Genomic DNA, 23,440 nt, shown 5'->3' with positions numbered 1-23,440 from the left:
TGACATCAGACTGGTTAGAGAACACAGCTCACATACAGTGGGGCAGAAAAGTATTTAGTCAACCACCAATTGTGCAAGTTCTCCCACTTAAAAAGATTAGAGAGGCCTGTAATGTTCATCATAGGTAAACCTCAACTATGAGAGACAGAATGAGAAAAAAAAAAAATACATAAAATCCCATTGCCTGATTTTTAAAGAATGTATTTGCAAATTATGGTGGAAAATAAGTATTTGGTCACCTACAAACAAGCAGAATTTCTGGCTCTCACAGACCTCTAACTTCTTCTTTAAGAGTCTCCTCTGTCCCCCACTCGTTACCTGTATTAATGGCTCCTGTTTGAACCTCTCAGTATAAAAGACACCTGTCCACAACCTCAAACAGTCACACTCCAAACTCCACTATGGCCAAGACCAAAGAGCTGTCGAAGGACACCAGAAACAAAATTGTAGACCTGCACCAGGCTGGGAAGACTGAATCTGCGATAGGCAAGCAGCTTGGTGTGAAGAAATCAACTGTGGGAGCAATTATTAGAAAATAGAAGACATACAAGTTCACTGATAATCTCCCTCCATCTGGGGCTCCACGCAATATCTCACCCAGTGGTGTCAAAATGATCACAAGAACGGTGATCAAAAATCCCAGAACCACACGGGGGGACATAGTGAATGACCTGCAGAGAGCTGGGACCAAAGTTACAAAGGCTACCATCAGTAACACACTACGCCGCCAGGGGCTCAAATCATGCAGAGCAAGACGTACCCCCTGTTTAAGCCAGTACATGTTCAGGCCCGTCTGAAGTTTGCTAGAGAGCATTTGGATGATCCAGAAGAGGACTGGGAGAATGTCATATGGTCAGATGTAATCAAAGTAGAACTTTTTGGTAAAAACTCAACTCGTCGTGTTTGGAGGAGAAAGAATGCTGAATTGCATCCAAAGAACATCATACCTACTGTGAAGCATGAGGGTGGAAACATCTAGCTTTGGGGCTGTTTTTCTGCTAAGGGACCAGGACGACTGATCCATGTAAAGAAAAGAATGAATGGGGCCATGTATCTTGATATTTTGAGTGAAAACCTCCTTCCATCAGCAAGAGCATTGAAGATGAAACGTGGCTGGGTCTTTCAGCATGACAATTATCCCAAACACACCACCCGGGCAATGAAGGCGTGGCTTCGTAAGAAGAATTTCAAGGTCCTGGAGTGGCCTAGCCAGTCTCCAAATCTCAATCCCATAGAAAACCTTTGGAGGGACTGGAACGTCCGTGTTGCCCAGTGACAGCCCCAAACATCACTGCACAAGAGGAGATCTGCATGGAGGAATGGGCCAAAATACCAGCTATAGTGTGTGAAAACCTTGTGAAGACTTAAAGAAAACATTTGACCTCTGTCATTGCCAACAAAGGGTATATAACAAAGTATTGAGATTAACTTTTGTTATTGACCAAATACTATTTTCCATAATAATTTGTAAATAAATTCTTTAAAAATCAGACAGTGATTTTTATGGATTTTTTTTCTCATTATGTCTCTCATAGTTGAGGTATACCTATGATGAAAATTACAGGCCTCTCATCTTTTTAAGTGGGAGAACTTGCACAATTGGTGGCTAACTAAATACTTTTTTGCCCACTGTATCCAGTTCCGCAACAGAAAGAGCTTGCTGCTCACTGGCCAATATTAAGAAAAAAAAGGAAAAAAAATTGTGTAGAAATATGAGAAAGGAAAACCATCCAAAATGAGCAGATTACAATCATCATTTGTATAGAGATATTAGCATCAATAAGCCCAGGCGATCCCAGCTCTATCATTATGGATACAATAGTTGTGATTCCTGAATGGGAAAATAGACAAATAACGCACAAATATGCAAAACGTGTTTCAGCAAGAAAACATCTGCCACGTTGTGCACTTTGTTGCCAATACATACTGAACCCAATGTGCTGGCACAGCAGTGAGAAGCTTCCACTCCAGATTTTATTCTGACAGCGCTGATGATTGATGAAGCTCACAGACCGGCAGAATAATTTTAACATATTTTTGGATTTACCATTTCAGGAAAATGGCGCAGATTTTAATCAGATATGTGCAATATTGACAGGCAGTGCCCTCTATTTTTAGCTATGCCCACACAGAGAACGTATGGCCAAGTGGTTTTATTCAGAGTCAGAATGACTGGCTATCAAAATGTAAAAATATGGATGGCACAGATAAGAGGCACCTCCAGAGCTGAACATGATACGACACATCCCATGGTATCCACACCCTACGGATAAGAGATCAGTGCTCCACAATGTTCATATGAAAATGAACACTATCACCAGTGCCCCCTGCATATTCTACTTACAGGGACTGTCTCATGAAGACAACACCTGTCTGTAAGCTCCATGAGAACACAAGGAGGTCTTTATAGCCAATATGGCAGGCATGAGCTAACAGCCATTTCTGATATTGCAAATCCATCACAGAGATGATGATGTAGCCTACATTTCCTATAACTCCTCTGGCTTTGGGGGTGGTGTTTGATCACTGCACCTGGTCATCTAATCAGGCTGCTAGTGCTGAAGATCACCCAGGTGAACTCAGACTCATAAGTGGGCTGTGTCACTTCACACTACATGCCATTTTAAAGGGGTACTCCGCTGCTCAGCATTTGGAACAAAATGCTTAGCACTGGCGCCGGGGTCTCATGATATAAACACCCCGCCCCCTCAATGCAAGCCACGCCCCCTCCCACAAACTTGCATTGAGGGGGAGGGACGTGACGTCACAAGCCCCCAGCGCTGGCTCTTAGTGTTCGGAACATTTTGTTCCAAATGCTGAGCAGCGGAGTACCCCTTTTAAAAGGTACGCTCACACGAGCGGATTTCCTTTCAAAACTAGCAGGGGATTTCCCACTGCAAGTTTGAAAGGAGCGGGCTCTGTGCAGCAAATTTTCGCCAGCAGAATCTCTGTTGAGGAAAATTCGTCATAGACCCCATTTAAGTCAATCGGTTCTGCAGCAGATTTTCAATAGTGGAGATTCCGCTGCCGAAAATCTGCTGCAGATAGCACTTTCAAAGTTGTTCGCGCAATCGCTCTGCATTCTAAGCAGACAGAGCAGAGCAGTGACGCGAGCTGTCATTCAAGCCGTCAGGGCGGGGCCACGGCCGCAGCTAACAGAGCTGGTAAGTGGAAGTCCCCGCCCAGGGGTCTATTTGCCTGGCAGCTCGGGGGGGGGACGACTTTATAAACTTAATATCTTCACCATCCCTGGGGGCACAAATGTCTCCTGGGGATGGTGAGGATAATGATCTTAGCTGTTTGTGCAACTACCATTAAAGTCTATGTGACCTAGGCAGATTATTCCACTGCACTGCAAATAGACCGCAAGAGTGGAGAAAGGCGGAAGAAGTAAGCTGGGACAACTACTTTAAAAGGGTTTTACCCTAATCAAAACTTATACCCCATCACTGGGACACCTCCCATTCACAATAACAAAGGTCCTCTACCCCTTGCTTTAGTGGAGCGGTGGTCAAGCATATGCGCTGTTGTTCCAAGTCAGCAGAACTGCCAAAGATAGCCAAGGACAGCTCTCTCAGCAGTCCCTAGAATTTGAATGGAACAGCAGCGCAAATACTATGAATAGTCAGATGGGTGGGAGCCTTATTTTAAAAAATAAAATAAAAAAAGTTGTGTATGCTGGGCTCAGGGGAGCCTGCTAGGCTAATGAGCAGTAGACTATGTAACAATGAAATTGTGATATTAATGTATACTAAACTTAGCCTTTCTAACCTCATGGACCCATTCGGTGCAAGGTGTATCTCAGACATCACATCCTAATTGTTCAAGCCAAATGTGGTGTGAACGCGACCTTAGGGTGCGTTCACACGCTTTTTGTTTTTGCGGGTTTCTCGCTGCATATTTGAAAGGGTGTGGGCTCTTCTCGCTATCCGCAGCAGATTTTCAACGGAGGAATTTACGCTACGGAAAATCCGCCGCAAGCCCCATTGAAGTCAGTAGGGACTGCGGCGGTTTTTCCGCAGCGTCAATTCCGCCGCAATAATCTGCTATGGACAGCCGAGAAGAGCCTGCCCCTTTCAAATACACAGCGGAAAACCCGCAAAAACAAAGAGCATGTGAACGCACCCTTACACTGGGTCAATGAGGATTTTCATCCTTCCACCAAATTTAATGTACTGTACCAGGAAAGCAAACCTTCTAGAGGGGAGATTTAGCAAAACCTGTGCAGAGAAAAAGTGGTGCAATTGCCCATAGAAACCAACCAGATTGCTCATTGCTTATTTGTCAGAAGCTTTTTTTTTTTTTAATTAAAAGGAAAAAACTTTTTTATATATCAACTGGCTCCAGAAAGTTAAACAGATTTGTAAATTACATCTATTAAAAAATCTTAATCCTTTCAGTACTTATGAGCTTCTGAAGTTAAGGTTGTTCTTTTCTGTCTAAATCCTCTCTGATGACACCTGTCTCGGGAAACGCCCAGTTTAGAAGAGGTTTGCTATGGGGATTTGCTTCTAAACTGGGCGATTCCCGAGACAGGTGTCATCAGAGAGGATTTAGACAGAAAAGAACAACCTTAACTTCAGAAGCTCATAAGTACTGAAAGGATTAAGATTTTTTAATAGAAGTAATTTACAAATCTGTTTATCTTTCTGGAGCCAGTTGATATATATATATAAAAAAAGTTTTTTCCTGGAATACCCCTTTAAAGGAATACTCCACTGCCCCAGTGTTAGGAATATTTTGTCCCGAATGCTTGGAGTGGACGGAGGGGGTCGTGTCGTCACGGCTATGCCCCTCAATGCAAGTCTATGGGACTTGCATTGAGGGGGCGTAGCCGTGACTACATGATGGGGCGTGGCCGTGATCTCATGACTCCCATCGCCCGCACCTAGCGTTCTAAATAAACGCTGGGTGCTGCACAGAGATCGCAGGGATACCAGCTGCGGGGCCCCCGACATCTTATCTCCTATCCTTTGGATAGGGGGATCAGATGTCTAGGGGCGGAGTACCCCTTTAAAGAGACAATCTACTAGGTTGCTATGGGCAATTTATGACCGCAACTTGAAACTTATAACAGCAAATGGCTTCATCCACCATGACATGACATGCTGAAAAAGTGCTCACTGGGGGGGGGGGGGGGGGATTTATCATAACCTGTGCAGATGAAAAGTGTGCCCCACTTTTCATCTGCACAGGTTATGATAAATCCCCCCCCCCAGTGAGCACTTTTTCAGCATGTCATGGTGGATGAAACCATTTGCTGTTATAAGTTTCAAGTTGCGGTCATAAATTGTCCCAATATGTGATGTTTTCCTAATATGACATCTGTGATTGAGGGAGATAAAATCGGTAGCATTTTTCCTTTCCCAACTTTGATCAGCAAAATATGCGAAAACTCCCCTATCGGGCTTCAGGAATGAGACGTTCCTCTGATGTAGGCGCTAGGGTTAGAGCCTCAGTATGAACAGGAAACAATGCACACGCTGAACAAAGCCTGATCCCTATAGCATGAAAAGGGAGGAGGTTTCCTCCTGTTCGAGCCACAAGGTGTGGAAGCCATTTACAATGGGAGGCCGATAGGGTATAAAAAAAACAAAAAATAAAAAAACACAACACAGGGTGTGTATTCTTATGTGTGTCACCACGGCTGAAATTAATAGTCTCTAAACTTCTGATCATAACACATAAAAAAGAAAAAAAAAAAAAAACATTCCTTCTGTGACCAATCTGTAACCGAAATGCCCAGGAACATTGTTACAGCTTATTGTACATCTATTAAAAAGAACGTTCTATGAACTCGGTAATAGGGAACACGGAGGGCTGGAAATTGCTGCATTGATTTTAGAAATCTTAGCTGCAAAGAAACGAGTGAGAGTTGTTCAAAAGCACTACTTAGACAGAAAAGAACAACCTTAACTTCAGAAGGTTGATATATATAAAAAAGATTTTTTCCTGGAATACCCCTTTAGTGTATAGCTGAATTTGCAGTAACGTGGATTTTTGTCATTGTGAGCTAGATCTGTGGACTCGCCCTAAGGCCATTTTCACACGCTCGGAAATCGGTTTAGACGGGCAATCCATCTAAGATTGGTTTGGATATATGTGATGAATGTTCCTCAAGTTTTCCCTGCACATACACCACTTGGGAGCTTTAGGCCATGTTCACATGTCTGTTATTTCCATGCAGAATTCCACATTGGAATTCCGCCGTAGATTTCGCAGCAGCAGAGTCCCATTGTATTCATTGGGATTCTGTTGCGCTGTGCACACAGTGGAATTTCCGCACCAGATGTTTCTGGCACTGAAGTTTCGATTTCTATGTCCACAGAAAGAATGAACCTGTCCATTCTTTCTGCGGAATCTGCACAGAATAAACAAAGATTTTCCATAAGGACATTCCGAGCGTGTGAAAATGGCCTTAGGGCGAGTCCACAGATCTAGCTCACCATGACAAAATCCACGTTACTGCGAATTCAGCTATACACTTAAAGGGGTATTCCAGGAAAAAAATCTTTATATACATCAACCTTCTGAAGTTAAGGTTGTTCTTTTCTGTCTAAATCCTCTCTGATGACACCTGTCTCGGGAAACGCCCAGTTTAGAAGAGGTTTGCTATGGGAATTTGCTTCTAAACTGGGAGTTTCCCCGAGACAGGTGTAATCAGAGAGGATTTAGACAGAAAAGAACAACCTTAACTTCAGAAGCTCATAAGTACTGAAAAGGATTAAGATTTTTTTAATAGAAGGAATTTACAAATCTGTTTAACTTTCTGGAGCCAGTTGATATATATAAAAAAAAGTTTTTTCCTGGAATACCCCTTTAAGGGGGGAAATCCCCAGAGTCTATTTAAAACATAGGAGCCCTTTAAGATGAGCACCAATCTCTGATCAGCACTTGTTTGCTGAGCCTTCACAGGGCTCAAAAATCATGCACCATTATTAGCCACACATCCCCGGTTTACATAGGGAAACGTGCAGCCAATAATAATCACTTTATTGGTTGCATAAAAGATGCATTCAGCTGACCAACGAGCATTCCTTCTTTCGCTGGCTGATCACTGGCACTTTTAGGCCATGTTCACACAGCTGAAAATGTGCAAAATGTCTGTCGGAAAATGCAAGCGCACATTACATACATTTGATTGATTCGGCGACACTAGGACCACTTTGAAATGTGCTGTCTCCATAGACGGCAATGTATTTCCGAGCATAATCCGCAGAAACATTAAAAGGGTGTTATGTTTCTGTGGATGCCAGAATCGGGATTTCCACCAACATGTGCACAGTGCAGCAGAATCCCACTGAAATCAACAGGACACTGCTGTAGCAGAATATTCCGGCAGAATTCCACCGTGTGAACATAGCCTTAGGGTACGTGCACACGCGTGGATTTTCAGCGTATTTTACGCTGCAGATCCACTGGTGAAGGCCCGCTCTATGCTGGCTTTACATGTGACTGCTCGTAGTGGGAATACGCCGCTACCAGCAGGCACACTGCGATGTGCGAGACACAGTATACTCTCACATCGCGGGAGCTCTCTGACTAGCTCAGAGCAGGGAGAGCGGCCGCGATGTGCGAGTACGCCGCGCACATCGCTGCACTGTGTTTGCTCACAGCGGTGTATTGCCACTACGAGCAGGCACATGTAAAGCCAGCATAGAGCGGGGCCTTCACCAGCGGATACGCAGCTAAATACGCTGCGAAATTCCACACGTGTGAACGTACCATAAGGGTATGTTTACACGGCAGAATGTCCTTGCGGAATTTCAATGGAATTCTGCGGGACTGTTCACACAGTGAAATTTCCGAGTCCACAGAAAGAATAGACGTCTATTTTTTCTGTGGATTTCGCTCGGATATGCATTGCCATCTATGGAAAGGCGCATTTCCGAGCGGTCCTAGTGCCTGACTGATCGTGCAAATGTGCGGAATGTCCATCCCTGGACATTCGGCACATTTTACATTGTGTGAACATGGCCTTACAGGGACTAATAATCAAAAAAAAAAATATATGACATGACTGGGATTTTTTTTTTAACCGTTTTTAATCAGTTTACAGCCTGCTAGAACGAAACCCAAACGGGGGGGGGGGGGGGGGAAACGGGGACAGACGGCCGTGTGAATGCACCCCAAGACTGTCCCCATTTTAAGGTCAGCACATGCCTATGTATAATTCAGGCATCGCTCTCCCTATGGACAAAATGCTTCCTGTTCCCCTTGCACATGCTTATGCAGCAGCGGGTGAGGAATGCAGGTCAGTCTGGACATAGCTGTTGCAAAGCAACTTTTACGTGTAATTCAAGGGTGTCCAATCTGCTGCCCTCTAGCTGTTGCAAAACTACAACTCCCAGCATGCTCGGACAGCCGTAGCATGCTGGGAGTTGTAGTTGTGCAACAGCTGGTGGGGGGGGGGGGGGGCGCAAATTGTACACCCTTGAATTACACATAAAAGTTGTAGTTTTGCAACAGCTGGGGGGCAGCAGATTGGACACCCTTGAATAACACGTAAAAGTTGTAGTTTTGCAACAGCCGTAGTTGTAATTTTGCAACAGCTGGAGGGCCGCAGATTGGACGCCACAGGTGTAAGTAGTATGAATGGCTGAGCAAGAACATTATCATTGTGCTTCAATGGAAATAGGGTCCGACGAAAGTGTTGATCTCTGTACAGTGCTGCAAATATGATTTGTATCAGAAATAGTAAATTACTGTGATTCTGTCCCAAACATATGCATGGATTTTTTTCAAACCCCCTTTACAGCTGAAAGGGATAGAATTTTCTGCACATGGCAAGGCCAGGTCCAGACACCATGGATAATCTCTACTAGGCATCCACGGCTAATCCAAGAAAATCCAGTGTCTTCTGATGTCTGTGAAGAATTTTCCTGGTGGTACGTGTGGATTGGGAGGGGGGGGGGGGGGGGCTGAAAACTCTAAGCAGTTCTATTGGATTGTAACATGCTTAGGATTTGTATGGATCCGGCCTGAAGGTTTGTTTTTACAATTTAGTTATTATAAAAGTGATGGGAAGATCGGTAACTTATTCAACCATAGAGGTAACATTTTACTTTTCCATAATTGTATGTAATATAAGGCTACATTCACACATACAGGATTTGCTCCATATTTACTGCTGCTGATTTTGCTACCCATTGACTTAAATGCCAGTACAGTGGTCTCCAACCCGTGGGGCACAATTTCCAGCATGTGCAGACAGGCATGTTGGGAGTTGTAGTTTTGCAACAGCTGAACAGTTAGAAGTTGGAAATTACTTACTGAATGATGGGGGTCTGACTCTCCGAATCCCCACCAAGCCTCAGAATTTAAGGGCCACAGTGCTGCTTAAAGGGGTACTCCTCTGCCCTGCTTCCGGAGCTCCGCTACCCAGCATCCGGAAGTTTATTGTTCGGAACGCTGTGTGCGGGCTTCCGTGTTCACGCCCGCCCGCTCGCGACGAGGGGGCGGGCGTGACATCACAAGTGGCGGCCCTGAACACGGAAGCCCGCACACAGCATTCGGAACAATAAACTTTCGGACGCTGGGAAGCGGAGCTCCGGAAGCAGGGCAGCGGAGTACCCCTTTAGAGCGGTAGTTCAGTATCTCCTGGCCGGAGCCCCGGCTCTTTGCATGAATGGGGGAGTGTTGACCACCACACTAAACTGTGGCCGACGCGCCCCCTACGTGCATCTCTATGGAAGAGCTGGAGATACATAAATCTCTCATAGAGATGCAGAGGTGGCGTGTCTGACATAGCTTTGTGCTGTGGTCAACATTCGTGAAAAGAGCCGGGGGGCCAGGCAGAAGATCGGAGGGCCCCAGTGGTTAGACCCATGGATAGGGTAAAACATTTTGCTACTGTATAACTCCTTTAATGGCTGTACCCCCTTTACTGATTTTTACCTGCCCAGCTGTCCTTCTTGTGTCTGCTTTGCAGGGAACTAGCACATAGCTAGGACCCTGATTTTCTGTTGAGATGACATTCTGTTTTCTGAGTGATACAAGGTTATCCTTTGGAGGCGAAAAAGGTGAAGATCACAAAAGATTATAGAAGACTCCTATTCCGCAACTTCCTTTCATAAGACACGTAATGATTTGCTCCTTTGTTATTACACTTGGAAATATATGCACAAGATGAAATATCCTGACACTACAGCCTGATGATAAAAACTTATTCCCATTGTGGCAGCTCCAGAAAACCAATGTGATCAGCCGATTTAGCAGGAAGCTAAACATTTCCTGCAGGGGACATGTGCTGATTCAGAGCATGCTAAGGTACCTAGAACTCCTAAAGCCACATTCAGATGTGCAGATTTGATGTTGCTGATTTTTTTATGCATATTCTAATAAGAGTGGCAAGAATATATTCATTTAAGGCCACTTTTATATGCCGTATTTTTCAGTTATCGTTAGCTAGAAAAAGAAAAAAAAAATTTTTTTTTGTAGATCCTGATTGATTTTTTATCAAACTACAGCCTACAGGAAGACGTAGGCCAATATAAAAAGAAAAATATTTAGCAGAAAAAAAATAAAAAGAAAAATAGTAGCACTACAAAAAGTCTAAAAGCATTCGTTATAGACTAAATAAAAAAAAAAAAAATTGTCCCTCAACATACGATGGTAATCCGTTCCAAACGGACCATCGTTAGTTGAAACCATTGCATGTTGAGGGATCCGTGCAATGTAAGTATAGGACAGTGGTCTACAACCTGCGGACCTCCAGATGTTGCAAAACTACAACACCCAACATGCCCGGACAGCCGTTGGCTGTCCGGGCATGCTGGGTGTTGTAGTTTTGCAACATCTAGAGGTCGGCAGGTTGTAGACCACTGTTAGACGAAGTTGTACTCACCTGTCCCCGCCGTTCCGGACAGTCACCGCTGCCCTGGATGTCGCCGTCCATCGCTGTCGCCGCTTCCCCAACGCTCCGGTAAGGCCTCTGCTTCCCCGGCATCCGCGCTCTCCGTCGCCGCCATCACGTTGCTACGCACGCCGCTCCTATTGGATGACGGGACGGCGTGCGCAGCGACGTGATGACGACGATGGAGAGCGCGCGACGATGCTGGGGATCCCGAAGAGGATGCGCCGGAGCCCCGAGGACAGGTAAGTGACCATCACCGGAGCTCACGGGGCACCGTAAACGGCTATCCGGTGGCAGCTGAAGCAGTCTGCGCTGCCGGATAGCCGTTTATGCGATGGCCCCGACATACAAAAAAGCATCGTATGTTGATGCTGCCTTCAACACGCGACGGCCTCTGAGAGGCCATCGCATGTTGAAAATATCGTATGTCGGGGCCATCGTAGGTCGAGGGGTCACTGTATAGCCTTTATGCATATGAAGAACCAATGTGGCGACACATGACCGGACCGTTACTCAATACTGTAGTTTGGGATTCCCCACCCCCATTATGACCTCCATGTGGCCTAACATTTGCATTCCCTAAACAAGAAGTTATTGAATTGGAACAACAAAGAATAATTGGAATTCTTCCAATCAATGTCATCACCATAGAAACTAATATGACTGACTGATGTATGGCATGTCTATGGAAAAACTGGAAAAATCCTTGGAGCCTGGGATGTCTCCGAAAGTTGTTATTCCCCAGAAACCAACTACGAATTCTAAAAGGCAAGTTCACACTGGGCACTTTTTTTTCTCCAGAAGAAGCAGATGCAGTAGAAATTCAAAGCACACCCTTGGATTTCTGCCCTCTAGAATTTTTCACATGGAATGCACATAAACAAGTGACTTTAAAAAAAAAAAATAATAATAATTGCTGCAATTCATAGTGAATGCTACAGAACGTGTTCCCATTGAAAAGATGTGGATATCTCAGAATAGGAATAAAAAAAATAGGCTGTTTACAAAGCTTAAGGCTATGTTCAAACTGCAAATATTCCGCATAGATTTGTGAATTTCGCGGCTGCATTAATTTGGATGGAATTCCTCATCTTTCAATCATTTACAGGGGAAAAAAAAAAAAAAACCCCATTGACTTCAATGGGCTTCCGCAGCAGAGTTAGCAGATTCATTGGTTGGGGAGCTTATCAACTGCGCAAAAACCTACCCTAAAAGTAGATTTTGAAACTAATCTTGAAAGTAGAACTCCAGCCCTGGCCCAGATCATACATGGCAGACTTAGGCTAAGTTCACACGGCCGCTGTTCTCCAACCCATTTATTTTTTTTTCTTTCTTTGACGAACAAACCCTAAACTGGTCAGAGCACAACTGACACTGTTGGGTCCCATTGACATGAATGGGATTCATCGGGTGTTTGGTATTTTAGAGGAGTTAGGCGGAGAAAGAAAGACCGGACATACCGTAATTTTTTCTCCGCTCAACTACCAACTGAGCAACAGAGATAAGCTGCTGCCAGATTGGTTTGTAGTATCCCATATATAACTGTGAAGTTAAAAGTAATAGCTGTGAACTTACAGGGAGCTTTAGGGTGCGTTCACACTACGCAATTCCCACGTAATTACGCGCAGTGAACTTTTACATGAGTGTGAATGGGTTTCCACGAGATCCGTTCACACTGAGCAATTTCAGCGGCGGAAAATTCCGCCGTTGAAATTGTTCCGCACAGAGGATGAACATATTCATTTGTGGAATTCCACAAGCACTGCATAGCCGTCAATGGTGAAGGTACAGTGCCGCGGGGACCTACCGCCGCCGACGGCTGCCAAGATGAATCTCCGATCGCCGAATTCCGCGAGCGGAGATTCAGTGTTCATTCCGCAGTGTGAACGTACCCTTAGATTCACCAGTCTAGAAGTATTACCTTATCAAGATAATGGCAGATCACTAGGCTATACTATCACTTTATAAATTATATAATAATAAATATGTCCATTAAGTCCTGAGATATGTCCCCCAGCAGATCCTCTGCTGAATTAAGTGAATCGTGACTGTGTGCAATTCACTGAATTCAGCAGAGGATCTTCTGGGGGACATATCTCAGGACCTACTGGACATATTTAAGTTAGTGACCGCTCGTTAGACTCCTGTTCACCGACACTATAACCCAGTTCTTTTGGTTTAGTGTGGGTGAACAGGCTGACAGTTTTCCTTTAAATGAACCAGGTCCTAAATGGATTTAGGGTGATTGTCAAGTTCCAGTGCAACACTGTTGACTTACATCAGTAAGGGAGCACAACACAATCATCCATGTATCCTATTCCCTTCACAATGCTGCTCCTGGCCACCCCAATCCACTTGAATGAGGCTGCAGTGCAGTAATACTGCACAACAAAGGTGGCAAGGCCAGGGCACCATTAAATATTTCGATCGGTGAAGGTCCCATATGTCTGAACCCTTTCGTAAACTAAAGACTTGTGAGAGGTCAGTGCTCATGGGAATGGTGGACAAGGACAGACGAAGGCCTGAGTTCAGTAACAGTGTATAGACCCCCTTGACCCTTGTGACATGTCTATCTCTAACAATATCAGACTAAATGTTCAGATGATCTGTAAAGGTGAATCTACTCAGTAAGTGGTACACTAGCTCCACGTCTATGACATTGCCACCGATCGTTCTCTACTTGGCAGCGCAGGAAACAATCAATAAAACAGGCTCATGCCAAATTCACTGCAAAAAGACCATAAACCAAGCACTCTTACACTGTAGAGCAGAAGCCGGACAGCAGGGAAGCTCTTCCACTCGTTTTCCTTGTAGTTTACTGGAGAAACTCTGAGTTCTGGTCACGTAATTGCTAGGAAAGATGCCCACCCGGTCCTGGATCTTCCCAGTCCACCAGCCCTCATCTCCAGACACACGCGAGTCCTTGGACAGCACCTGCACCAAGTCACCCAGACGAAGGGTCAACTCATCCTCCGCGGAAGCCTCATAGTCAAACACTGCAGTCCAATACAATGGGTTAGATAGGGAGTCAGAAGGCTGTTCTCCAGAACCACCACCTCCTCCTCCTCCACCACCACCCCCATCGTACTCCTCCAAAAACTCCTGTCTAGTGGGAGTACTCTCTCTATCCTCCTGCTCTTCTTCATCATCGGCGACCAACGGCACTGGTAATACTGATGCATTGGCTATTCCTCTTGTGGCTCCGAAGGAGGCTTTGCTACTGCCAGGCAGGGAGAGCAGAGATCTGAGGGGCTCCATTGAAGCGATCCATAGGTGAAGCTTGGTGTATGGAGCCTCGTGCCCATGCACTGCAATTCATTGACCGATAGCAAGTCCGAGAAAGTGAGTACTCCTTGCAATACAGAATCCAGCACATGTACTATGGTCACCGTCAATTGTGGGGGTCCTCCGGAATCCGGAATTGTGGGGGTCCTCTGGAATCCGCCAGTGCTGCAATGCAGGCTACTACTCCTGCAGAAAACAAAGTTTGCAAAGGTCCTAAGGTATTACTCCGATCAGGTGCTGATCACTTGGACGTGTCCATTGAAGAACTGGGGGTGAACAGGGGCAGGTGAGGTGCAGTCCCATGCAAATGCTTAATGCAGGAGAAGAGTCCTGGATGGGGGGACCTGCAGGGGTCACAGTTACCAGCATAGGGGCCCCCACTCCACAGGGTCCACAGGGCCTAGTACTGTCAGGTGAGGAGATGCCCAAAGCTCCTTAGGAAGCAGAACTTGCAGCACAGGATACGGCCGTAAAGCGAGGCGCCTGGCCCAGTCCACTCCCACCTTTGCAGCCGAGTTCAGCTTCAGTTCACTTTAGGCACCAAGAGGCTGACCCGCAGCATCTCTCCTCTGCCCAGTGCCCGCTATCTGCTGCCCGCACCCATCCGCCCGGCACCCCCCACACCTCCTTCTTGTCAGGGAAAAGAGGGAAGGAAGCTGGCAGCCTGCGAGCCGCTCAGTCATTTCATTGGCCGCCGCCGCCGTCCATCAACCCCTCTTCCGTCTCTGATTGGCTACGACTACGCTCGCTTCAACCTATTGTTCACGCCTCCTCTCTTCAAACCTGCTGACCCTCAGTTCTTTTTTTTTTTTCCCCTAAACAAAACTTTAATAAGTTGTTAACATTGTATTTCAGGATACGAAGAGATGAAGTGAAAGTGTGCACCCAGCAAAATCTTGTTACTATGGAGATATTCGCCTCCCTGGGTGCTTTGCATAAGGATAAAAATATATATATATAGAATAAAACACAAATTTTTTTTTAAAGGTCAAACAGAAGTTGTTTTTTTCTTAGTTATTGACCAAAATATTTGTATAAAAAATAAAATTTAAAAGTGCAATTTCTTTTTTAGAGTTTTACAGTGGGGAAGATTTATCAAAACCTGTCCAGAGGAAAAGTTGCTGAGTTGCCGATAGCAACCAATCAGATCGCTGCTTTCATCTTTGATAAGGCCTGTGAAAAATCGAAGAAGCGATCTGATTGGTTGCTATGGGCAACTCAGCAACTTTTCCTTTGGACAGGTTTTGATAAATCTCCCCACCCCCCACCCGTGAGTCTCTGGCTGTTGCAAAACTACAACTCCCAGCATGCCACGGACAGCCGAAGGCTGGAAAACACTGGAGTAAGGTATTTTGGATTGTGTCCTTTTGGGGTTTTTACTGTTATGTTAATGAAATGGAGCAAAAACATAACCATTACAGAAACTGAACAGAATAATGTAATAATAAAATAAAAGAAGCGCTGCCATGTGTACACCAAACACAACGCTGCCTCAAACAGCGCACACATCACCCAGTTATCAGACAGGTCTGTTTATAAAACATACCACTCTAATAACAGGGATATGTCAGCAACCTTAGCAGTGGCGTAGTACATGAACCATAGGTACAGTACATAAATATTATATATATATATATATATATATATATACAGTACAGACCAAAAGTTTGGAAACACCTTCTCATTCAGAGTTTTCTTTATTTTCATGACTATGAAAATTGTAGATTCACATTGAAGGCATCAAAACTATGAAGTAACACATGTGTAATTATATACATAACAAAAAAATAGTGTAAAACAACTGAAAATATGTCATATTCTAGGTTCTTCAAAGTAGCCACCTTTAGCTTTGATTACTGCTTTGCACACTCTTGGCATTCTCTTGTTGAGATTCAAGAGGTAGTCACCTGAAATGGTTTTCACTTCACAGGTGTGCTGTGTGGAGGAGGAAGTGTGATGGTGTGGGGGGGGGGGGGGCTTTGCTGGTGACACTGTTGGTGATTTATTCAAAATTGAAGGCATACTGAACCAGCATGGCTACCACAGCATCTTGCAGCGGCATGCTATTCCATCCGGTTTGCGTTTAGTTGGACCATCATTTATTTTTCAACAGGACAATGACCCCAAACACACCTCCAAGCTGTGTAAGGGCTATTTGACCAAGAAGAAGAGTGATGGGGTGCTGCGCCAGATGACCTGGCCTCCACAGTCACCAGACCTGAACCCAATCCAGATGGTTTGGGGTGAGCTGGACCGTAGAGTGAAGGCAAAAAGGGCCAACAAGTGCTAAGCATCTCTGGGAATTCCTTCAAGACTGTTGGAAGACCATTTCAGGTGACTACCTCTTGAAGCTCATCAAGAGAATGAGTGTGCAAAGCAGTAATCAAAGCAAAAGGTGGCTAGAACCTAGAATATGACAGATTTTCACACTTTTTTGTTATGTCTATAATTCCACATGTGTTAATTCATAGTTTTGATGCCTTCAGTGTGAATCTACAATTTTTATAGTCATGAAAATAAAGAAAACTCTGAATGAGAAGGTGTTTCCAAACTTTTGGTCTGTACTGTATATATTTATTAAATAAAGGCGCTGTCCAGGATTAGAAGAAACATGGATGCTTTCTGCTCTAGAACCCTTCTAGCACCCTTGCCTATAGGTTGCATGTGATATTACAGCTCAGCTCTATTCAAGGCAATTGAGGGTAGGTCCACACTGACTTCCTGACCCCCAATTAGTCCTATCCATTAGCATCCCGCCTAAATCGAGATGCAGACGTATACTGTTATTAGGAGCAGTGGACCCCATTCACTTCTATTGTTGGACAGAGTCACGTAGTGACTTCTTTTGGAAAATATTCACTATTTTAAAAAGTGCAACAGGCCCAGTTTTTTTATCCACTTAAAATACGGGATACGTCCCGTATAGTGACTCCTTTCAGCCATAGAAGTGAATAGGGTGCGCTGCTCCTGTTAACAGCATTTGTCGGCAACCAGTTTCCAGCGCGGATGCCGACGGATACGATTAACGGGGGAGGGAACGCAGTGTGGACCTACCCTGAGCTGTGATAACAGACATAACCTGAGGATAGTTGTGGCGCAAGCTCTGAAACAACGTAGCTATGTTTATTAAATTCTGGACAACCTCTTAAAGGACATTTGCAGCAAAATACAACTTATCCCCTATCCACAGTCCTGGCAGTAAATGTTGGCACCCTTGAAATATTTCTAGAAAATGTAGTATTTCTCACAGAAAAGGATTGCAGTAACACATGTTTATTCCCTTTGTGTGTACTGGAACGAAACCAAAAAAGGGAGGAAAAAAAGCAAATTGGACATAATGTAACACCAAACTCCAAAAATGGGCTGGACAAAATTACTGGCACCCTTTCAAAATTGTGGATAAATAAGATTGTTTCAAGCATGTGATGTTCCTTTAAACTCACCTGGGAAAAGTAACAGGTGTGGGCAATATAAAAATCACACCTGAAAGCAGATAAAAAGGAGAGAAGTTGACTTTGTCTTTGCATTGTGTGTCTGTGTGTGCCACACTAAGCATGGACAACAGAAAGAGGAGAAGAGAACTGTCTGAGGACTTGAGAACCATAATTGTGAAAAAAATATCAACAATCTCAAGGTTACAAGTCCATCTCCAGAGATCTAGATTTGCCTTTGTCGACAGTGCGCAACATTATCAAGAAGTTTGCAACCCATGGCACTGTAGCTAATCTCCCTGGGCATGGACGGAAGAGAAAAATTGATGAAAGGTGTCAGCGTAGGATAGTCCAGATGGTGGATAAGCAGCCCCAAACAAGTTCCAAAGATATTCAAGCAGTCCTGCAGGCTGAGGGAGCATCAGTGTCAGCACGAACTATCCGTCGACATTTAAATGAAACTCTATGGCAGGAGACCCAGGAGGACCCCACTGCTGACACAGAGACAGAAAAAAGCTAGACTACATTTTTCCAAAATAAACTTAAGTAAGCCAAAATCCTTCTGGGAAAACATCTTGTGGACAGATGAGACCAAGATAGAGCTTTTTGGTAAAGCACATCATTCTTCTGTTTACCGAAAACGGAATGAGGCCTACAAAGAAAAGAACACAGTACCTACAGTGAAATATGGTGGAGGTTCAATGATGTTTTGGGGTTGTTATGCTGCCTCTGGCACTGGGTGCCTTGAATGTGTACAAGGCATCATGAAATCTGAGGATTATTAACGGATTTTGGGCCGCACTGTACAACCCAGTGTCAGAAAGAAGGGTTTGAGTCCAAGATCTTGCGTCTTCCAGCAGGACAATGACCCCAAACATACATCAAAAAGCACCCAGAGATGGATGGCAACAAAGCGCTGGAGAGTTCTGAAGTGGCAGCAATGAGTCCAAATCTAAATCCCACTGAACACCTGTGGAGAGATCTTAAAATTGCTGTTGGAAAAAGGCGCCTTCCAATAAGAGACACCTGGAGCAGTTTGCAAAGGAAGAGTGGTCCAACATTCCGGCTGAGAGGTGTAAGAAGCTTATTGATGGTTATGAAGCAACAGATTTCAGTTATTTTTTTCCAAAGGGTGTGCAACCAGATATTAAATTAAGGGTGCCAATAATTTTGTCCAGCCCATTTTTGGAGTTTGGTGACATTATGTCCAATTTGCTTTTCTTCCTCTTCCTTTTTTGGTTTAGTTCCAATACACACAAAGGGAATAAACATGTGTATAGCAAAACGTGTTACTGCAATCCTATTCTGTGAGAAATACTTAATTTTCTTGAAAAATTTCAGGGGTGCCAACATTCACGGCCATGACTTGCAAGTGTTTGATCGCGGAGGGCTCCGACCACTGGGAGCCCCCGCAATCACCTGCACGGGGGCAACGGTTCTGCCAAGGCTCATCCAGTGCAGGAGGCGTGCCGGCCGCACCATTTATCTTTATGGGAGAGGCGGGGAGGCAGCGTTTGTGCCTCCCCGCCTCTCCCATAGAACTGTAGGTGGCGTACCGTCGACCTCTCTGAGAGGTCGACGCTACGCGCATTAGCTGCTCACATAGAGCGTCAATGTGGGGCCCCGTTTGGGAGATCGCAGGGGGTCCCAGCTGTTGGACACCCAGCGATCAGACACATCCCTTATGCTGTGAATAAAGGATAAGTTGTTTTTTGCTGCAGATGTCCTTTAAAGTCCTATGTTAGTATTGCAGCAAGGGCTACACAGCGACTTTGCTCATGCGACAGCAAGTCACAAGATTTTCCTCTTTGAATAATTCTGTTTGCCGTAGAATCCCATTGATCTCAACGGGATTCTTCTTCTCAGTGCACAGATCAGGATTCCACCAAAAGAATTATCAATGCAACTTTGAATAGCAAGGGTTAATTTTGTGCAGAATTTGCCCCTGCAATTCAAATGTGACTTCATCACAGTTGAGATTTGGCTGTAAAAAATTAATATTAGCCATTATAATATAAAGTACTAATTACTCAAAGTGAAGTAAGGGCCCTGCCCACAGTCCGGTATCTGTGTGTCACATAATTAGGACAGATTTCTATTACCTGGAAGTAAAAAAATGAAGGCTCCTATTGAACGCAATTAGATCATAGATCTAAACATAACCACACAATTACTTGAAAATTTTTTTTTTTTATAATATAATATATATATATATATATATATATATATATATATATATATATATTGGAAAATGGCACATTAAAAATATGTTATTTTTTATTAAACAAAGAAAAAAGAATACTTTCGTAAAGCTTACTTGTCAAAATACAGAAAAAATAATGCCTACTAGATTATGTAGATTGTTTAAATGTCTTTTTTATGTGTCTAACTTCTGTATTGAGCTCACAAATTCCTCTGTACTGCTGCTCGCTATCCACTGCTCAGGAAGGGGCGTGTCCGAAGCAAGCACTAAGTTCTCCCCATTTACCATGCATTTACTTCCTCCCTGAGTCTGCTGTGCTGGGTCTCTTCAGCCAATCACTGCAGGCTGCTCTGTAACCTCCTCTTCTCTATTTTCAGACAGGAGTCTGATAGACAGGATAGGATTGAGCACAGAGGAGTGCTAGTCCCGCTCTCTGGACTTTGTCCCAGCCTGAAGCCATGATTTCTATAAAAAGGAGATAACAATAATCGATAATATTTTTTTTTAATAAAGTATATTAGAAAGGTTAATGTTTTATCAAGATGTACAACATATAAAAGTTTTTGAACAAAGGGGTAGTCCTGGGAAAATAAACTGATCCCATATCCTGGCCCTCTGCCCCCATTCTCAGAGACAAGTATTAGTGACGGCCCACTCAGCCAATCACCAGGCTTAGGAAGGATACTTTTACTAAAATGACGGGATTCCAGGGCACTGAGCAGACCAAATGGAAAGGTAAAAAGGGAAGGAATGTTTATTGGCCATAGCTCTGTGAAACACGTTGCATTTAGGTTAATAAACATCACTTCCCTTTTTACATGTCTGTTTGGTCTGTTCAGGGCCCTAGAATTCTGTCTTTTTGGTAGAAGTATCCTTTCTTTGTCGTGTTGTCCAGGCAGGAAGGCTGCAGAGAGACCAATATCTTATACACCTTATACCAGTGTTGTGTATGTTCTACTCAACCTTTTGGGGTAAGTGCAACCATTACATTGGCGCCTGTTCACACCTCTGAGTTAAACTATGGCGCACTTTTCTTCTCTTTTCTTTTAATAACCAGGCTTAGATAGGGCCCTGAGTCTGCTTGTCTTGGAAGGTAGGTGCAGGAGCAATCCGAGGACAGCTAAGTTGTTGGGCCCAGTAGGGAGATCGTCAAATGGTGTCCCAGCGGTTTAGGTCCCTGGACTACCCCTTTAAACCAGAACAGTCACAGAACAGTACAGACTGTTCATCCAGAGATAACCCTTAATATGGGGTTGCCAGGAAAGTGAATTCATTTTCTTAACAGGCTTCAAAAGTTTTCTATTGTTGGCGCTGTGCGGTACTTCATCTCTCCAACTTGTGTGAACATGCAAAAAGATCCAAATATTTAACTTGAAGAAATGGATAGTGGCCAGTTTTATTATGAAAACCTAAAAAGTCACCAAGATTTTCAATAGCTCATTTATTAAGATTGCACTTAATCTGACATTTTTTTCTTTATTATGAATCCTGGCAGAAAAAACAGACATGGCCGCACATCCACAATTTTGTATTATGATCTAATTGCTTCTCAGCATAATTACAAAAACTAACAGGTTGTTAGTATACGTTTTGATCAAAAGGTACAAAGCCCACTCGCCACGTCAAGGCCACCTATTGAGAGTGGGTCCCTAACGTCCCTAGCATAAAATGGTGTAGCACCGGGCGGCGCCCACCACCGCCGGGACACCAGTGCCCACAGGGGGAACGACCCACTGGCAGAGCAGCCCCAGTGCCATCCAAACCAGTCTCCGGGCCGCACCCCCCGCAGACACGGCGACGCAGCAGCAACGGACGCCGCACAGCACCACACCAGTGTGAACAAGGTGTAACAGCTCACTTACCATGTGCTCCCAGTCAAACTGGGAGACTGCTAGAAAATGAAAGGGCCCAGGTGTAGCTACCTGCTACTTATATAGGGTTGGGCTGAGGGGGTGGGGAGGAGTGCAGGCCAAGTGGAACAAAAAAAAAGGAGGGGATAGAATACACAATGTGAATCCTGGTAGAAAAAACAGACATGGCCGCACATCCACAATTTTGTATTATGATGTAATTGATTCTCATCATAATTACAAAAACTAACAGGTTGTTTGTACATACAACCTGAGATCGTCAAATGGTGTCCCAGCGGTTTAGGTCCCTGGACTACCCCTTTAAACCAGAACAGTCACAGAACAGTACAGACTGTTCATCCAGAGATAACCCTTAATATGGGATTGCCAGGAAAGTGAATTCATTTTCTTAACAGGCTTCAAAAGTTTTCTATTGTTGGTGCTGTGCGGTACTTCATCTCTCCAACTTGTGTGAACATGCAAAAAGATCCAAATATTTAACTTGAAGAAATGGATAGTGGCCAGTTTTATTATGAAAACCTAAAAAGTCACCAAGATTTTCAATAGCTCATTTATTAAGATTGCACTTACTTTGACAATTATTTTTTTTCATTATTGTTTAGTTATTTCAAAATCAAGTTTTTTTTTCTGCAGTGATCATGAATTTTTCATGTGTGACTTTTGGTGAAAAGTTAAAAAAAAAGTCTCAAAGCCCTCAATTTGTCACAAATCTACACCAGACCTGGGATACAAAACTGGCTGTCGACAGCAAAAGAGAAAAAAGTCACACAAATTGTCGCAACAGGCTAAAAAGTTGCAGAGGGGTGGTGCAAAGTGTACAAAGTGATGGACTGAAGTGTAATTTATAAAAAAAATTGTGTAATATCACCATATTTATCATGTGCCATCCAACCACATAATAAATTTGGCGTACATACACATTGCCACCACACAAATGAAAGGTGTAGAAAAACCGTTTACCTACATCATCCTTTAAAAACTAACCTTGAAATGCCTACAATTTAACATAAAGTCTACCCTGGCTCTAGAGGAATGATCTGTGTAAGTAAGCTTATCTTCTCAATACTTCGGTAAAGCTCACACACTATTTATGAGCCTCATTTTGAGCCTTAAAAGAATTAAAAAAAAACTAACCAAAAGCAAAAAAATGGCTAGAAAATCGGCAGCTTCCATAGCACTAACAAATTCCATGCTTAGTAAAGGGAATGCATTCTTGTGATCCAAATAAGTAAAGGAGTAGACAACTTGGAAAAAACAAAGCAGCCATGTTTTTTCTTATACTGCATTATGCTTTTCCTCCCTCAAACTCTATAACAAGTCTTATAAACAGATTTTGAGAATTTTTCAAATATCTACTTGATCCATAGGAACCTTACGGACTAAAATTACTTAAAATTGTCGCAAAAAAGTCACATGTGTGACTAATCTATTTTATGTGCGACTTTTTGATTGTGCAGTGCCCTAAGCAAAAAAAAAAAAAAAGAAAGAAAGAAAAGTGCTTACCAAAGGAAATAGTGATTTTTTGACTTGCAGCGGTCAGATATTTATCAAGTGCGAAAGTCGCATCACATGAAAAAACCTACAAAATTTACTCCAGCACAGACATGGAGCAGAAAAAGCCACTACCAAAGCAAAAAAAATATAAAAAATTTGCTTACCTGAAAGAAATTTATCAACAGGCTGAAAGCAGTTGATAAATAAGTCGCACATAAGCAAAAAAAAATAAAAAATTGTAAGAAAAAAAGAACTAAAAAAAGGAATACATAAGCAAACATTTATAAATGTCCAAAATATG

At 43.6% G+C, this 23,440-nt stretch overlaps 1 protein-coding gene across 1 annotated transcript in view; it reads right to left on the bottom strand.

The window, feature by feature from the left end:
- Positions 1–14,790, bottom strand: part of MAP3K9 (mitogen-activated protein kinase kinase kinase 9) — a 72,385-nt gene extending 57,595 nt beyond the window's left edge. Inside the window, exon 1 of the mRNA XM_056544898.1 lies at positions 13,615–14,790. Within this exon, the coding sequence (XP_056400873.1) occupies positions 13,615–14,113 (499 nt within the window). The 5' untranslated portion in view covers positions 14,114–14,790. The remainder of the gene's footprint in view (positions 1–13,614) is intronic.
- Between the last annotated feature and the right edge of the window lie 8,650 nt (positions 14,791–23,440).

The sequence above is a fragment of the Hyla sarda genome, chromosome 11, assembly GCF_029499605.1.
Source record: "Hyla sarda isolate aHylSar1 chromosome 11, aHylSar1.hap1, whole genome shotgun sequence".
NCBI lineage: Eukaryota > Metazoa > Chordata > Amphibia > Anura > Hylidae > Hyla > Hyla sarda.
Note: the sequence above shows the minus strand (reverse complement) of the source record. Positions and strands in the feature narration are given on the sequence as shown.